Source organism: Sorex araneus, chromosome 1, assembly GCF_027595985.1.
Source record: "Sorex araneus isolate mSorAra2 chromosome 1, mSorAra2.pri, whole genome shotgun sequence".
Taxonomy (NCBI): domain Eukaryota; kingdom Metazoa; phylum Chordata; class Mammalia; order Eulipotyphla; family Soricidae; genus Sorex; species Sorex araneus.
In genome coordinates, this window is record NC_073302.1 from 69,877,078 (window position 1) to 69,890,498 (window position 13,421).

The following is a 13,421-nucleotide window of genomic DNA, read 5'->3' on the forward strand; positions in this document are numbered from 1 at the left end:
GGGGGGTTAGGGGTGTTCGGGTGCGGGGTGGAGCTATACTGGGATTCTTGGTGGTGGAATATGTTCACTGGTGAAGGGATGGGTATTCGAGCATTGTATAACTGAGATTTAAACCTGAAAACTTTGTAACTTTCCACATGGTGACTCAATAAAAAAATTAAAATTAAAAAAAAGAGATTACTAAGATATTGTTACAGGTTAAGCCTTTTGTGTTGATATTTTGTCAATTAAGATCAGATGCTTTCTACATTACATCCCATCCAATGCGGTGTGCTACTCCAACATCAGACAAAAGTTTATTTTGTTTTTTAGTTTTGGGCCATACCCAGCAGTGCTCTTGTGGCTCAGTCCTAGGGGTCATTGTTGGCTGGTGTCAGGGATCACACCCAGGCTTCCAGCATGAAAACAAAAATTCGGTCACCGAGCACCTCTCTTAACCCAACTCAGGCAGTTGTTTTCTGCTTCTCAACTCAGCTGATAACTTCTTCTAATGGTAATCTTGGTGACTCTTGTAGGTCTATATAGCAGAATCCTAAAATTTCTTAGGCTAAGTAATTTGATTCTCCAAGGCCTTTTAGGGATCAGATGATAATCAGAAAACAAAAATTATTGGCTAGACAAGATGTTGAACTTTACAACCATTACATTTTAAAAAGGAAAGTGCCAGCCACCCATAGAATATGAAAGGCCTCTAAAGACATCAGTATTGAAGAAATAACAACAGTATTCAAGAGATAACTTCACACACTCAGAAGACCCTTATAAAACGTGTACCCAAAGACCTTTCCATTGTAGGTAGAATCCCTTTGGGTGGGAAAATGTTTGCCTTTATGTGCTGAGACACTGTGCTTGAGATCACATCAGGCTTCTTCCTTCTAGATCAAGACTTTCCTTCCAGGCATGAATTTTCTCCCAGAGACCATGCAACTACATTGTGATTTTTGTTTTTCAAAACCATGCTGGACCTGTCTCTGTCATCCCTACCCAGTTAGCAGGCAGCCACTGATACCCACAGGAAGAGAGCACAGCTGATAAAGGATCCTGAATGTAGGGTCTTGTGTGTTACAAGAGTCTCTGCTCAAGAAATATAGCTCTGATTTTCCCTTCATTAGGTCATTGGATGGGGAGCAGCATTTTCTGTCACTCCCTTTCCCCTCATCTCTGTCCAAGCCATGGCCATCCACCTGTCCATTACCAGTGGCTTCTCACTTATCCCTATGTTGCTGGCCTTGTCTTCGTGCAGTCTCTTCTTCATAAAGCAGTCAGAGGGATCCTTTTAAAATGGAATGATATTCTGCTGCTCCCCGGTCCTCTGAAGTTGTTTAGTAGCTTAAAAAAATCCTAAGTTTCTGTTTTTGTTTTATTGTTGTTTGGGTTTGGGGGTCACATTCGCTGGTTTTCAGGGTTTACTGCTAGCTCTGTGCTCAGCGATCACTCTTGAGAAAGCTCAGGGGCCATATTGGGTACTGGAGATGGAACCCCAGTCAGCTGTATGCAAGACAAGCATCCTACTAACTGGATCCCAAATTCTGAGTTTCAACCAGTGTTTTCAGGTCTACATCACTGGTCTTCAACCATTGGTCCTTGGACCTGCGCTGGTCCACAGGTGTAGAAAGACTGAAATCTCCTTGGTAAGAACCACTGGTTCATGGACAGATATGTAGGACAGATGCTGGCCTTCAGATATACAAAAGGTTGAAGAATACTGACCTATGTCACTTTTTTTTTGGCTTTTTGGGTCACACCTGGCGATGCACAGAGGTTACACCTGGCTCTGCACTCAGAAATTACTCCTGATGGTGCTTGGGGGACCATATGGGATGCTGGGAATTGAACCCAGGTTGGCCATGTGCAAGGCAAATAAATGCATACCCGCTGTACTATTGCTCCAGCTCCATCTATGTCTCTTTGTGACTCTTTTCTCTTAAGAAGACAGGCTAAACTCTGTTCCCCCAAGGTGAGGTCAGCTCTCTTTGCCTAAATTCCTGGACGCTCAGAAAATGTGACTAACCCAAAGTCTCAAAAATGTGGGAAAATGTCTGGTTGGGGGTCTGGACATTTAATTAGAGGCATAGTCTCTACTTTAGAGGCATTTCTTGCTTCTGGTGGATCAAAGGCAGAATGTTTTGTTTTCTTAAAGAAAAGAGTATTTTGTTTTCTTCAATTTACCCACCTGTGACATTTGTTGAGGATTATATTTTCTCTTTCCATTTGCAGCTGTTGTTGTTGCTACTGCCATGAAAATCAGGTGTGTGTGTTAAGTTAAAAGCAAATTTCCTTTTAATCTGAGCACAAGTAATCTTTTAATCATAGAATGATTTCCTAAGAAGGACTAATACATGTTGAAAGATGGCATTAGGTAACTAACAATTCGAGTTTCTTCTTCTGTCTCAGGGGACTCAATGACAGTTTCTAAACGATTCAAGGACAATTTTATAATTAGCACATCCTAGGTTAGAAATCAGAGGGCAATGTAAACAATTTTAGTGAAATTGAAGTGTATCTACATATCAGTCCCTTTAGAGGGTACCTTCTTAGACATTCTCCCCCTTCTCTCTCTCCTTCTCCCCTCCTCCCTCCCTCTCCCCCCTCTCTCTCTCCCCCCTCTCTCGCTCCCCTCTCTCTCTCCATCTCCCTCTCTCCCACTCGCTTCCCCCCTCTCATACTTCATTTAGAGAATACCTATGTGCTAGACTTTGTTCTGAATTCTAAAAAATGCAAAGCTACTAAATAGGACATATTACAGGTCTGTTTTTCATGGTACTTATCCTAATAAGGAATTGGTACATTATGGCCCATGTAATAGGTAGGGATAAGAGCTATTAAGAACAAACAGTAAGAGGACAGAGAATGAAGAAGGAGTGTAATTTGAATGTGATAGTTAAGGAAGCCTTCCAAGGAGATGACTTCAGCAGAGAACCTGGAGGAATTGTGGGACTGATTTCCTGAGGACAGAGCCAAGGGAGAATTCACAGGAGGAGAGTGCTTGGTTTATTTAGGCAAGGGCAAAACGGTCCTACCGCTGGAGACAATCAAGGCAGAGAGAGAGAAACTTTTCATATGATTAGTGGGCTAATTCCTGTCACCTGTGCTCTTTAGTCAGCAAAGGGTATAATAGGAGACTTTCTGCAATGTTTATAGGTGCAGATTATAGATAGTAATTTATAGTAGAGATAAAATAATAATGCTCAAATAATCTTGATTTCTTTGAATGGCAAATGATCATCAAATGGTCACATTTCAGGAGATATATAAGAAGGAATACTTGCAAATGGGATCAATTTAAAATTGCAGACAAAATCAGATCTCTGAATAGACACAAGGAAAGGATTTCCAACTTTTAAAACAAACAACAACAAAATGAATTGTGATTTGGGGTACTAGGTATAAAGTGTGTTGGAGCAAAACACCTTAAATGTGTTGCCTCTTTATTCCTATTGATGTAGGTAATACAAGTCTTATAATGGAGACATTATTGGTGCCTGCTTGAGCAAATCGATGAGCAATGAGATGACTGTGATACAGTGATGTAGGTAATAAGATTTTCAGAGGAAGACAGAAGCTTAAATGATAAGCAATTTACCTGTGGCCATACCTAGTGAAGTAGCGGTGAAACATGGAAATTTACTGTATCAATCTCATGGTCATGGGGCTATTCATTCAATATTTCACTAATTCATCAAATCCTTAAATTCATTAAAGATTCACTGCTGAGTTTGTTTATTTTTTGCTTTCTGGGTCACACCTGGCAATACATAGGGGTTACTCCTGGCTCTGCACTCAAGAACTACCCCTGGGGGTGCTCAGGGGACCACATAGGATGCTGGGAATCAAACCCAGGTCGGCTGCATGCAAGGCAGATGGTCTACCTGCTGTGCTATCGCTCTAGCCCCCTCACTGCTGAGTTTTTAGGTGTGTTTGTTTTTATAGTTTCTCTTTCCAAATTTGCCTCTACTGTTTTAGGAGTTACTAAACCTATTTCAAGTTTCTGCACTCAATATCATTCAGACAATGCAGAGCCATTGCTTGGGAAGAGTTTCAAATGGTGTGTTTCTCAGGCTCAGAAAAAAATGTAGCTATTTTATAAATGACTTTTGATGCAGATTACCTCAAAGCTGAGGAGGGCGAAGTGTCAGAGTGATCAACTTCTGGGTCCTAGTTCTGTTTCTTTCTGACAGATGGAGGCATGTCCCCCATGGCCACCTAGTGCCTATTCATTGGTCTACTGGGGTAGCAGGTCTGGCCCAACATTCCTCAGTGACAGTAGCTGTGATTCCCCTTTCGTTCACAGAGGGGTGGCAAGGGTGTTGAGAGTGTGATGTTCTCGTTGAGGTTGGCATGTGTCATGTTTGTTAGAAGCAAACAGTACTTCTAACCATGGTGAGAAAGAGGACTTTTCTGACTCTTTCAGCTTGAGGAGTCCAGATCTGGGTGGCCTTCATTGTTACCCAGGAAGGAGTGATGGAGATTCACTGTCAGAGATTTAGTTAAGAAAGACATAAATGAAAGCCTCTAAAAAGTTGTCAAGAAAAAAGGGAAGGCTCATAACAGTGATCTCAAAAATAAACTTTTATTTAAATGTACAGTTCACTCATAAGAGAAAATGTGTATCTACAGGTTAGCAGAACTGGATGATTCCAACTTGCCTTCAGAATGCTGAAAATCCTACGTGTGATCACTTGGTTGTATGCTCTGGACTCCTAAGGCATTTCATGCTCTTAAATCACATTTTGGTTTCAAGTGATTTTTTTTAAAGGAGCAAGAGTTTTTGTTTGTTAAACCAGTTATTTTGCTTGAAGATTCATTCCTCTTCATGTATGTATTTGCATTGAGAAATAGCCGGCTTTGAAGGGTAGATTCCCAAATGCCTAAGATCCAGTCCTGTGTTACAGCAGCATTACTCAGATGACATGTCACCATTCTTCCTGGATTCCTGGGCACGGACCACCTTTGAAGAGTCTTAAAATGTAAGATTCATTGGGTAACACTAGTTTCTCCCAATATTCCTATATACAGAAATGATGCTACATGTCTATAAACAGAATCTTTATTTACTTCACAATCTAGTTATCTATTTCTGTTTTACACAAATAATCAAGGAAAATGATTCTGGAGCTTCTAACTTATTGAAGCCATGACACATAAGTCACAAAATTATTCTGTGCTAACATGATGTAGTTTTGCTAGCCCTGCTAGCATTACGCTTCCGGCACACAGCCAGCCTTTCTTCACATCTGAGACACCTGAGAAACTGCTAGAGCTTTCCCAGCTCAGTGGTAGAGGTTGCAACCTTGACACAGACCTGCCTCCTTTTGAGAGGGGATGTGAACAAACACCATTAGAAAACTCACAGGCTATTTCCACTGTTTTCATACAGCAGGTATAACTTTTCTATTTAGATTATTTTACAGATCAAATAAAATATATATCTGCATTTATTTAGCACATTGTTAAACATGTAGAAAAAAATTTAAGGGAGATTCAAAGTTTTTTTTTTTTTGGGTCACACTTGGCGATGCACAGGGTCACTCCTGGCTCTGCACTCAGGAATTACCCCTGGCTGTGCTCAGGGGACCATATGGGATGCTGGGATTTGAACCCGGGTCGGCCGCGTGCAAGGCAAATGCCCTACCCGCTGTGCTATCTCTCCAGCCCCAATTCAAAGTTTTTTAGCTGCCAAGTTTGCAAATACTTGTTTTGATATTGTAGGCAAGTCAGTAAAAAGGAAGAAGAAAACTCCTGCTTTGCTTCTGGGTTTTAATCGTGTAATCCTTTAAGACCTTTTTTTTTAAAAAAAAAAAACAAGTAAAATTGTTTTATTCAGAATACGTTAAGGAGGATAAAAGAGCAAGAGAGGATACACGTTGCAGGTTGTGATTCGAACAACAGAGAAGTTATCCTCTAAGCCCTTTTTTTTTTTAAAACACATAGAAAAGGGATCTGAGTTTCAGAGTTAGATCTCATCAGACAGACGTAGTGGTAAATGGGTAGAAGTCTAATGCACATTACATTCAACACTGAGTCAAATTACCTGTAGCTGTCACTGTAAAGTCACTTCTCATGTCTAGATTGTCACACAAAATGCAGACAAAGGTTGATCATCCAGGGCCATGGCAAGCTGTGATTTTTGCTCTGTACCTATTGAATACCAGATTGAGCTAAGCAACTTGAGTGTGCCTTCACTTAATCCTTCCCATGTCCCAGCCAGAATATCTTGTCATCTCATTTGCTGAGGGAATTTTTAACTTCCCAAGGAAACTACACACTAGACAGACATAGAGAGGTCAGCTGAGAATCACCGTGCTGCCCATCTGAGTTTTCCCTTGCACACAATAAAGGAGAAAGCTTTTTTTTTTTTTTTTGAGTTGCCACAGGTCACAAACAGTGCCAATACCCTATATTTGGCCTGTCTGCCCAGGGCCTAAAGGAGGGAAGGAGAATTTCATGAGCAGAAATTGGGCAGAAGGCTCACTTTCCTATTTTCAGGTCAGTCTCAAAAACATGGAACTGACGCAAGAGACATGTTCAAAACATGAGACAAAACTTAATTCTGTTTCTTGGTACCATATTCATCCTCAGATTTAGCCTCATACCCAGCTGCTAACTCACTCTGCGCTTTTTTAGTGAGGGTAGACAAGAATGAGTCCCTACAAAGTGATTAATTTCCAGTCACATGAAGCTGTTGGAGCTGGAAAACTTCTACGCTTGATATGAAAGAAATAAGTTTATAAAATGCCATTGTTCAAATTCATCTCTACTGTATTTGAAAAAGTGTACTGGAATTTTCTGCTTTTTTTGTATTTCTGATCTCCCATGACTTAGATCTATAATATCATTAAAACGTAACCACACAATGAATCATTTTTCTCAGGAAAGAGGATCAGGAAACTGAGGAGTTCAAACTCAGTGATCACAATATGCAAATTGTGTTCTTTACTCTTAGACCTAAGTTATCATAGCAAAAAAATCATTAAAACAAAGTTCTACCTTCCACTTGTGTTTAAAATAATAACCTGAATCACCAGGAAATATCCTAAGGAACTGTGCAGTTCAGTGATATGACACAGGAGGACATTCTGCCAGAATCTTTTAGTTAGGGATATGGTTAGATAAAATATATACTTCTATTAGGTCTTTCACTTCTAAATGCTCTGTTATTGTTCTTGGGTGGTGATGGGGATCAAATTCAGGGCCAAACACATGCAAAATAGTGTTCTACAGCTGAGTCACACCCTCTGCCTCATTTCTACATGTTTTAAATTGAAGTAAGTTCTTTAAATACCATATATTCCTACTTCATTTTTTTAAAAAAAATCTCCTTCAAAATAGTCTTTACAGTTGCTAAATAAAACTTCTACTCCTATAATTGAGAATAACTTAAGTATAAGGGAGTCCAAGGGAATAATAATACCTTTCATCTTTAAGAGTGGCTAGGAGATTAACAGATATAAAGCATAGAAGCAAATGTAAAAGTTGGAACCTCAATTGTGTGTGTTTTTTTTTTTTTGCTTATTTAGGTTGTGGGTTCATCAAGAATAAAAAACCTCTGGGGCTGGAGCAAAGGGTAGTATAGCAGGTAGGATGTTTGCCTTGCACATGGCCAACGCGGTTCTATCCCCAGCATCCCATTAAGTTCCCGAGCACAGCCAGAAGTAATTCCTGGGTACAGAACCAGGAATAAACCCTGAACACTGCAGGGTGTGATCACAAAACAAACATGCAAACCCCCAAAAGATTAGATAGCCATGGATTATAAATAGTACCAAGGTTGTAAAGTAGCTCTAAGGATGTTTTTAAGGGAGCTAGCAGACAGATGGGACTAATTCTTGCTTACTAGTCTGAAAAACTTACTTAAAAATTTAGATTCAAAGACTTGGGCTGGATGCCTTTACCAGAGTCCACAATTTTTTTAATTTATCAGTTATTTGTAGCAGTGCCCAATGTCTCAGAGGACTGACATTTAGTCACATTCTGTGATAAACACATTTTACTTCAAATATAATCCTTTATTATTTGATAAGCTTTATATTTTATGTTTTAGTTCTCATCTTGTACATTATACTATAGAAACAGAAACAGTGTTTTACATATTCTTACAATTCCCATTTGGATACTAAATCCAACACTCAAATCCTGTATGAACTATATATTACATGCTGAATTGACTTTTAATTTAAATAGCTATATTTAGTTTATTGCTTCAAGTGAGTTTGTACCAGATTTGAGTTTCTGTCATGACTGCTTAGAGAAAAGCAAAAGAATGAAATGCTTTGTACACTACAAAAATTGGACTTAAACTTAAATCAGAAAGTATCAGGGAATGGAATCTAAAAGAGGACAGAGACTAATACTTTATTTTGTTCTCTATAATTGTGGCTTTGAACCTTGTAAGTAATAGTGTGTAATTCTTGTAATGGAGGAAACATTGATACCTTTGAGCTTCCTAGGAGGAAATCTTGTAGCATTCCAAAATACCAGTCAAATATCCTTCCAGGTTTGGTGAGTACCAACCTACATATCAAATATCTACTCCAACCACCCCATGTCAGCAGGCTACATCTTGTTTAGTGTGGTAACTATTTGTAGAGTAAGCAACAGGTGGAAAGCAGAGCTCCTTACTTCCATGACTAAGCCTTTTTGCTTCTGCTTGACCTTCACACCTACCATAAAAAAGAAAAAGGTCCACACCTATCTACTCACTTTCTTCTATTTGAACAAAACCAAGATGATAGAAGCAATGTCTTTATGATTATTGGTTTCCCTGCTTCCGCATGATGTCAGCTGACTCATAAACCATATGCAAGCGGAATATGAGTCACTCATGGGCCCATTTAACTACTCAAAACATCTTCTCTTGTCTTTGTTTTGGGGTCACCCACCTAGTGAGGCTCAGGGGTTACTCCTGGCTCAGCACTCAAGAATTACTCATGGTGGTGCTCAGGGAACCTTATGAGATGTTGGGGATCAAACCCTGGTTGGCTACATTACAAGGCAAGCATCCTGTGCTGTCTCTTTGGTTCCTTCTCTTCATTCTTTTGCTACTGAAATGGTCAGTTAATCCCTGGTAGAATCTCATTTTCTTCAGTGAACTCCACTCCTCACTGTGCACTTAAGATCCTCCTCCTAGGTCCTGTATCTTTCCTTGCTATCCTGAGACTTTAGAGAAAACAAGTTATGCCAATCTGATGGAAAACAGTCCTGCACTGCTTTTTCTCCTATCCACACTTCATATATACTTTTTTACACTAAACACTCTCATAACTATCCTGCACTGCTTTTCCTTCTATCCACACTTCTTATATACTGTTCACACTAAACACTACTGTTATTGTCTACAGAACTTTCTCTGTCAGCTAGACTGAAGAATTAGGAGCTAGCGTGCATTCCTCATGAAGTCATATTAGAATGATGGTTTTTAAACTTTAATTTATATCAGAATCCCCTGAAGCACTGTAAAAATACATACTCTGGGATACCACCCCTAGAATTTGATTTAGCAGGTGTGGAAAACAGACCTGAGAATTTGCAGTTCTAATTAGTTTTTAGGTGATGTTGATGCTGTGGTCTTCAGACCACACAGAGAACCCAAGGATTTAGTAGATTGTTCAGGATTGATGCTAGCTGTTATCCTTCCCTAGCCCTAGACCTCCTGATAATAGACTATCTTGACATTTAAAACAAGAAATTTCTTTTGCATGCCTTAGAAGGCACTTGTTCATGTGAAATGACACAGTATAGAAAACAGATGAGTATAAAGAACAATTGATAGAAATCTTAGGATATTAATGAAAAAGGATTTAAGTCAGAGGTATTTAAGGTATGCTAAACTGGGTTCTTTTATGAAAAATAGCTGGGGAGAAAATAATTCAATATATTAGTACTTGACTGTTAGAGAAATAAGCCAAATTATAGCGTTGGTTATACAACATCAAGACCTACAGCTCACATATTAAGTTAGAACACAACACTGCTAAACTATTTTATAGGAGTTTATCCTGGAGGAATAGGCACAAACCATGGTTAAGCTGCTTGGTTTAATTTTTTTTAGCACTTGAAAAAAATGTACAATAGTTTGAACACTCAGTCTTTGTAAACCTCCACTGAGGTCAAAGATTTCATTCATACGTACAAAATTAGTTAAGAAATTTTTTTTTGGCAATTTCATCTTAGTAACCCGTTTTATCCTATTGCCATTGTCCCAACCATTGAAAAAGTTTACAATAATTTACATAGAAATATTTCCAAAGTGCTTAAGAATAGTGATTGTTCTCTGGGATATTTACAGATGGCCTATACAGTGTATGTACAGGTGGTATACATTATAGAACAAGTTTCATTGCTGGAATATGGCTTTCTAGGGAAAGTGCATATTTGGCCAGAGGTGGCAATACTGTCTAGATATTCAAGGTTTACAGATATTTGGTAACCACATCCAAAGCTGAAGTAGAATATGGACGGGATATTTACAAAAGTATTATATATATATACACACATACACATGTGTGTATATATAATGGTCAAGCTTGATCCACACAGATATCTTGACGTTCTTCTGGGCTGGATGAAGCAAGAGACTTCAGCTGCTGGCTTGGTTACCATTCCGAAGTGGGATATTGGTTTTAGACCTCAAAGGTCAAGACTTGTTTCAGAAGTCAAGCTAGATCATCATCTGTGCTTACAACTGATATCTGTGGGAAAGAAAAGGTGGGATAAACTTGGTGATCATTCATTGGTGGCAACTCCAGTTTCTGAAATGCATCTTTGCTTTTGGTTTAGTTATTTAGAAACCCCCCAAAAAGTGAAGTCAGACCCAAACTGGCAATAAGTTGTACCACTAGTGCCTTGTAACTTGAATTCTACTCTACATGGTATAGAGAGAGAAACTACCCGGTCTGATTTTGCTAGTACTAGTTAATACTCCATTTGGTTTTCAACTAAAGAATAAGTGACTGACCCTACTACCGAAAGAGAAATTAAATGGACTAGGTAGGATAAGCTACTTCTATGCTTTTGGTAATTTGGTTTACATGAATACGCTGACTTTAAGCCAACTTCCCTAGACACAATAAGCTAACTTCTTAAGTACTAAGCAGGCAACTGATTTAATGGTTCAACATTGATTTATGTATTGATTTATATGCTGTTTCAGTAACCAAAAATATCTAAAATAATATTGTCATTCAAAAAAAAATCAGATCCTTAGATCTGATTTTAGATCCTTAGATCTGATCTTATACTACCTAATTCCCAGACAGTAGATTAAATATTTTGTGGCCTCATGTTCCTCAGCCTGCTCAGGAAGGCATAGTATGAGATAAACAATCCTCTTTCCAAAAAGTCCTATAGGAATTTACATGGTACATCAAGACACAACACCAACTTACTGCTGGGTAAGTGTGTCCAACAGAAGCACTGTGTCTACCAATGTCTATTGATAGGTCTTCTTCTGTGGTCTTCAAGTAGACAGGATTGTCAAAGTTCATGCTTTTCATATTTTTATGTTGCCAATTCCGCCACATCAGGTAGCCTCCCACTGCTGCCATTGCTAAAAGCACTGAAAGAAGTGAGAGGATGACTAAGTATGATCTAGTCTCAAAACAAACACAGAAGAATATATTTAATAATCTTTGATAACTGACAAGAGTATAATTATTTATGAAGTCAGGATAATTAGCATTTAGACTATAAATAGGCCAGGAGATTTTTAATACTTTAACACAGTCCAGCAGTCAAGTGTTTTTCCAAGCACTGGTATTAAGCTAGATATATTCATCTGATCAAGTGTAGAATGAAGAGACCCTTCTTAAACCAACTGTATTGCAGAAGCTTCTGGGAGTTCGAGTGTTCTTAGGTTTTGATTCAAGCTTGGAAGCCAGTAATTTCAGACAAAAAGGCCTTTAAAACAAGGTGCATTAGGAACCTCCCAGTACTAGTTGTAAGGTTCTTTTTCCTGGGTTTGCGTATTCTGAACAGTTGTTAATTTATCATGTTGCATAAAGTAAGCTAGGAGAAGAAAGATAAACACAGGGTAATTTCATGTATCTGTGGTATATAGAATGCTGGATGAGAAAATGTATTGTAGTGCAGGATACCTAGATCACTCAAACCCAAGTGGTTAGACAGGAGGACAGAGAAGGAATAAAATTGAGGGGGGATGAGGAGAGGAGAATAGGAAGTAGTGGTTGAACAGTGGTCAGGACTTCAGTTATATTGGTGATATAGATGAGTTCTACAGTCATATATCTAAAACACAGACTCAACAAAACTGAGAATATGAGATCTAAGCTGCAACCTCTGGAACTTTGTAATGTGTCTGTCAAGTTGAAAAGTGAGGTTAGGGTGGGGATGGAATAAGGTAACACTGGTGGTGGAATTGATGATGAAATACTAGATGCCTAAAACTCAACAATCAGTAACCTTGTAAACCACAGTTCCTGCATACAACTAAATTCAAAAGCCAATTCTTGGCAGTGGGAAATGTATACTGGTAAAAGGATGGGTATTGGAACATTATATGACTGAAAGCCAATCATGAACAACTTTATAATAGTGCATCTCACTGTGATTCAATTAAAAAAATAAAATTTAAAAAAACACATTTTTAAATTTAGCCTCTACCAGGCTAGCACACATCCAAAAGGACAAAAGCAACCGCTGTTGGAGAGGATGTGGGGAGAAAGGGACCTTTCTACACTGCTGGTGGGAATGCTGACTAGTTCAGCCATTTTGGAAAACAATATGGATGATTCTCAAAAAATTAGAGGTTGAAATCCCATTTGACCCAGCAATACCACTGCTGGGAATATATCCCAGAAAAGCCAAAAAGTATAGTCGAAATGACATCTGCACTTATATGTTCATCGCAGCACTGTTTACAATAGCCAGAATCTGGAAAAAACCCGAGTGCCCTAGAATAGATGACTGGTTGAAGAAACTCTGGTACATCTATACAATGGAATACTATGCAGCTGTTAGGAAAAATGAGGTCATGACGTTTGCATATAAGTGGATCAGCATGGAAAGTATCATGCTAAGTGAAATGAGTCAGAAAGAGAGAGACAGACATAGAAAGATTGCACTCATCTGTGGAGCATAGAATAATAGACTATAAGACTAACACCCAAGATTAGTAGAAATAAGTACCAGGAGGTTGTCCCCATGGCTTGGAGGCTGGTCTCTCATTCTGGGCAACTCAGAGAAGGGAAAACCAAGTAAAATGTGGTCGGAGGTCATGCGGGGGAAGGGTGATGCGTGCCGAATATAGACTAGAGACTGAACACAATGGCCACTGAACACCTTTATTGCAAACCACAACACCTAATCAGAGAGAGAGAGATCAAAAGGGAATATCCTGCCATAGTGGCAGTGTGGGGTGGGGGGAGACGGGACTGGGGAGGGCGGGAGAGATGCTTGGTTTACTG

General features: G+C 39.0%; 1 protein-coding gene across 4 annotated transcripts in view; it reads right to left on the reverse strand.

Annotated features, from left to right (window-relative positions):
* Nucleotides 1-4,547: 4,547 nt before the first annotated feature.
* VLDLR (very low density lipoprotein receptor) overlaps nt 4,548-13,421 on the reverse strand; it is a 46,056-nt gene continuing 37,182 nt past the window's right edge. For all 4 annotated transcript variants that reach the window (XM_055124245.1, XM_055124241.1, XM_004600126.2 and 1 more), the window contains 2 exons: nt 11,385-11,554; nt 4,548-10,688 (listed from right to left, as the gene is read on the reverse strand). In XM_055124245.1, the coding sequence (XP_054980220.1) occupies nt 10,653-10,688; nt 11,385-11,554 (206 nt within the window). In that variant the 3' untranslated portion in view covers nt 4,548-10,652. The remainder of the gene's footprint in view (nt 10,689-11,384; nt 11,555-13,421) is intronic.